The sequence below is a fragment of the Protobothrops mucrosquamatus genome, unplaced genomic scaffold (genome assembly GCF_001527695.2).
Source record: "Protobothrops mucrosquamatus isolate PMUCROS unplaced genomic scaffold, P.Mucros_1.0 scaffold583, whole genome shotgun sequence".
NCBI lineage: Eukaryota > Metazoa > Chordata > Lepidosauria > Squamata > Viperidae > Protobothrops > Protobothrops mucrosquamatus.
This window is the reverse complement of record NW_015386883.1, coordinates 189,102-194,516: the sequence shown is the minus strand read 5'-3', so window position 1 is coordinate 194,516 and position 5,415 is coordinate 189,102. Positions and strand designations below refer to the sequence as shown.

Sequence of the window (5,415 nt, the reverse complement as noted above, 5' to 3'; positions counted from 1 at the left end):
GGTTTAGTCCTTGACTTACGACCGGTTGGGGTCGCGGCATTAAAAAGGTTGAGAACCACTGCTTTAACTAGTCCGGATAGTTAAAGTCCTCCATTACTACAGTGGTGTGTTTGCTGCACAACTTCACAAACTATCTATTTCCTCTGCTTGATGTGACCTATAGTATACACCTATAGCAATGTCATTTCTTTTTCCTTTAATATTCACCCAAACAAATTCAAGAGGGCTTTCATCCTGGGCATTATGTATTGCTGTTGAACAATTTATATCCCTCTAGAGAAAAAATATTGGTGAATTCTGAGGAGGAATTAAATAAATGTATAGGATTACCCACCAGAGGCCTTAAAGTCTACAAGTGGTGATAAAAACATTCCCAGTTGCTGAAGACATGTCCCCCAACAGGGATGTTGCCATATTTGTGCATTTGGGGGGGGGGAAGTCTATGCATCTGTAGGCACCAGGTTGGGGAGGCCACCTTTGGGACCATTTGCCCAAATCAAGACTTAGCATCTGCTGGAGCCAAGATGAGACAAAAGAAGAAAACACAAACTTCAGGAAAAGATTGGCAAAAGAAGAGACAAAAATAGAGAAGAATATTTTAATTTGTGGAAGAAAAATGAGCACTCAGTAGGAATTGTTTTTGTGGCTGACCCAAATAACACTTTTCTTGCTGGTAGAGAGGATTTCAACTCTTGATGTGCCCATTCCTCGCTGTAATAAATATCATGACAGTAAATCATACTAGAATACAAGCATCTTGCTCGTCAAGTTCAAACAATTGCTCCAGGAGAACAATGCAGAAATGTGACTTACAGCAAGCTAGCACAGGTAGCCAAGAAAGAAGAAGCTGCTAAGAGATAAAAGTTCTATACACCCCAAGTGACAATATTTTAATGGCGCAAAACGACGTTTGAAGCAAGCAGGGTTTCAAAAGAAATTCCACAGGAACTGAAATGCCTTATCTAGAAATCAAAGGATAGACAGGATCGGGAATCAAAGCATCTGATCCTTCCTCCCTCCCCCAAAAGAGAAGATACATGTTACTAAAGCATCAGAAGACCAGTCTGGTGATTTCTGAGTGGCTCATTCAACTGAGCTTTCGAACAAAAGCGTTGCTATTCTGAGGACAGTTCTTGTGACACACACAACTAGTAATGGACATCAGAGGATGCTGGATGGTGTTGCCTTGAGGACAACGGAATTCCACCTGGATTGTTTTTGTCGTGTGTGGAGTGCAGCACCGTCCATCGTTGCAGATGCCACAGTAACGGGGTTTATACATATGGATGCTGGTGCAGTTCTGGTACTCCAGATGGACAGCTGTGGGAGGCTTTATAGTTCGGAGACATTTTTTCCCCTTCTACGAGAAACCGCAGAACATGAATTAGATGGACAACCACATTCAAGTTAATGCAACATAGCTGTGATTACATTAGGATGGAACGGGCATCCTTTCAATAGCTGGAGGCCACTTGTAATGCTTTTTGGGTTGTGATGAAAATCTGAGTGTGTGGGCAAGGATGTAAAATAAGAGATCTATGCAGAAAAGTTTTGCATAGAAGACCTTCCCCTTGGGCAAGTCTGGTAATTTCAGTTATATTGAAACTGCAGAAAAAAGTGAGGAATTAGTGGAAAACATCCCTTTTCTTATGTACATGTTTCTTTCTTTTTTTTACAAATAGGTGCCTACAGGCTGTAAATCGTGAGTTAAGATGAACCTTATTTCTTATGCTTCACTTTAAGGCAGTGGTGGTGAACCTGGCACGCGTGCCAGAGGAGGCACTCGGAGCCCTCTCTGTGGGCACGCGCGCCGTCGCCCAAGCCCCGCCTCCCCCCCACGGCCCCCTCACCAGCAGCCCCCCTGGAGGAGAATCGCCCCCGGGCACAGCCCGCACAGAGCAGCGCAGCCAAGGACATAGCCGGGCACCAGGGTGCACGCCCTGTAATGCTGTGGGGTGTGGATGGAGGGCGTGGCTGACATGGCGCTGCAGGGCTGCCCGGGCGATCTGCTGCGGCGGGCCATGGAGGCGGTGCATAGCCCTGCGGGTGGGCGGGGCAGGCAGGGGCGGAGCAGGCAGGGCGGGAGGAGGAGTGGGGGTAGGGGGCCAGTTTTGGGCACTCGGTCTCTAAAAGGTTTGCCATCACTGCTTTAAGGTATCACCATAGCATGTTTATCTCAAATTGCTTTTCAGTGATATCAACACAGCACGGTCTAAGATCCTTGATCACAAGGCTAGCCACTTGGTGTAGGGAGTTAGTCAGGCATATTTGATAGAGAAGACTTTGGAGCTTGCACAAAAACCTTTTCTGAACTGCAATTCCACTTGGGCTTTGCAGAACCATCTTTCAAGTGAATCTCCAAGCAGAGGCTTCACATAGCCCTAGCAATCTTCATACGCTTTCTAACCTCAAAAAGGATAGGCCTCAGATCCAGGAAGCCCAGAGAAACACTTGGTTTAAATTTCAAAACTGGCAGGATTGGATGATGGCGACAGGATAAAAAAAAAAAAAACTACTTAAATTTTGCCTGTTACATAGAAACATGCAAAACAGAGATGCTCATCATGGCAACCACGGTTATTGCAAGGAAAACAGGCAGCTTTCTTTGAGCCTGTGAACATTTAACTTTGGGGCACTACGTTCTTCTCTCTGGGGCAAAAAACAACAACAACACACAACTCCAACTGTTCTGCCATAAAAGGGAATAAATGTTCATTAGTGCCCCAAACGTCTCTTCCTTTCTTAGAGAAAACATTCCCAGAATAGTCTTATAGTACATTAGGTCACAGTGTTTCTCAACCTTGACAATTTTAAGGCATGTGGACTTCAACTCCCAGAATTCCACAGCCAGCATTGCTGGCTGTGGAATTCTGGGAGTTGAAGTCCACATGCCTTAAAATTGTCAAGGTTGAGAAACACTGCATTAGGAAGTCTGAAGCATAAAGTTTGACATGGCTCAAAATCTTGAAAATATCTTTGGAGGCAGATCCCAACTATTAACCACACTAGCACATTATTTGTTAAAGAAACACGGAAACTTTGGGTATAGGTGGATTCAACTCTCTAAACTGAAAGTTAAAAGATGACCATATTATTTTATGGTTTGCACTTCCAGTAGTACATCTATTGCTGCTTCAGTGTCAAGAGCAAATTTAATGAAAAGAAGGGCAAAGGGTGACATGTTAGCAGTGTTCCAGTATCTAAGGGGCTGCCACAAAGAAGAGGGGGTCAACCTATTCTCCAAAGGACCTGAAGGCAGGACAAGAAGCAATGGAGGGAAACTAATCAAACAACCTAGAACTAAGGAGAAATTTCCTGAGAGTGAGAACATTTAGTCAGTAGAACAGCTTGTCTCCAGAAGTTGTGGGTGCTCCATCACTGGAGGTTTTTAAGAAAAGATTGGACAACCATTTATTTGAAATGGTATAGGGTTTTCTGGTTGAGCAGGGGGTTGGACTAGAAGACCTCCAAGATCCCTTCCAACTCTGTTACTCTATTATTCCATCTAAGACACTGCCTAGATGGCCTTCTTTGACCATCTAGTAGCACTCTAAGCTACTATTTGGGTCCTGCTGTTACTGATGGTAGCATCTACATATTAGATGGCTGCCAAAGAGATCGGTCACAAGCATAAATTCTCATAAGGTTATTTTGTACTGGGCTCCCACTAAGGGAATCTTGCTCAGCTTGTATTTTCTGGTTTTACTGGGACTGCAATTCTCATAATTCCTCTCATAATTCAAAAAATCCCAGGAACTGCATCCGTTATTTCATTGCAGTCTTTTAAAACCCTTCTGAGGCTCTGGATTGAGGCTCTGGATTGAGGCGGTGGGATGCAGTTCCTGGGATTTTTTGATTATTATGTTAACTAGGAATTATGAGAATTGCAGTCTTTGCTACTCTGCAAACTTTGCCAGTCTTCTGATAGGTTCATACAGCATCAGATTCCATATTGCACTCATAATATATATGAGTTCTGGCTAAAGGAATGCTCTTCATTGTCCACATTGAATCAGTTTTGTGAGTAGAATTAGAGAATTAACAAATGGCTTGAGAGATCATAGACCATCTTTTGACACATTGGCTAGTTCTGCAACAGCCCCATTGCTTCTGTTACACTTGTGTTTAATGTGTGATAGGAGACTACCAAAACCTACACTGTCACAATGACAACTCCATTTCAGAAGCCGTTTCTGGAAATAAATGCATACTATATGACCTGCTGGATCAGGCTGAGATACATCTAGTCCATGAGTCTCCAAACATGGCAACTTTAGACTTGTGGACTTCAACTCCCAGAATTCTTCAGCCAGCCATGTTGTCGACAAGTCTTAAAGTTACCAAGTTTGGATACCCCTGATCTAGTCCATCATTGGTATTTCCCACAGTGGCCCAACCCAAGACACTCAGGACTCTCACAAGTAGGTTGGAAGAAATAACTGAAATAAGGAAACTGACAACCAACTCAACCTTTATCTCCAAGCCAAGATTCTACGTGCTCTTCTCTTTCAAATTAGTACAGGTTAGCACCATCACGTGAATGAATTGCAAGCCATACCTTATCAGGTAGTGGACTCTTTTCACAGGGACGCACTTCACACAGCCTCATCTCTTTCACCATCTCACACATGGGGTTCTTGTTGGTGACTCTGGTGGAGGCTCCCATGCCGCAGCTGGTGGAACATGCACTCCATTCCGTTGTCTGCTCAATGCAGTTAGAACTTGAGTCAGAACCTTCAGCCCCCAAGGTAGCTTCCTGTCTGAATCCTGAAGGCAAGATTACCACAATGAACTGCTCAGTTGCCCACACAATAAAAGATTAAGATATTAGCCCCAAACTGGAAAGGATAAACTTGGCTATCAGTGCATGGCTCAAATCATGTCCTGCAGGCTACTAAAGACTTTTTTTTAAAACGACCTTGTAATTCCTTTGATTGGGGTGGAATTGGGATGACTGAATGGAGTGAGTGTTTACAGGCTGGATACCCTTCCTGATGCCTATGCGGAGTTCAGAGCAGATATTTTCTCTTCGTGCCCTAATAGAGAAACATCTGTTGCTGCCTAGGATTGAACTCCCAATCTTCTGAGTGGAGGCTACTAAAGAATGTAAACTGTTGCCAAAAAACTCCAAACAAATTCAGCCACACCAAGAAACCTGTTACACTGGTCCTACTGCACATTAATTGCATTATAGTTTCAATCTATTTCTGGGTCTTATTTAATCTGCTGTTGCTTGTAAAGTTCTAGGTCATCTAAAATGCCATCTGCTTCCACATGGCCCAGTCCATAACTACTATATACAGGTACTCCTTGACTTATGACAACAGTTGGGAGCAGAACTTCCATCACTAAGCAATGCGTGGTCATTAAATGTGTCATGCCCAAGGCTATGACCTTTTTGCCATTGTTAAGCAT

General features: G+C 43.6%; 1 protein-coding gene across 1 annotated transcript in view; it reads right to left on the bottom strand.

Moving 5' to 3' along the window:
* Positions 1–597: 597 nt before the first annotated feature.
* The window catches only part of CCN3 (cellular communication network factor 3), an 18,545-nt gene continuing 13,727 nt past the window's right edge, over positions 598–5,415 (bottom strand). The window contains exons 4-5 of the mRNA XM_015817388.1: positions 4,559–4,767; positions 598–1,360 (exon numbers count right to left, since the gene is read on the bottom strand). Coding sequence (XP_015672874.1) covers positions 1,088–1,360; positions 4,559–4,767 — 482 coding nt within the window. The 3' untranslated portion in view covers positions 598–1,087. The remainder of the gene's footprint in view (positions 1,361–4,558; positions 4,768–5,415) is intronic.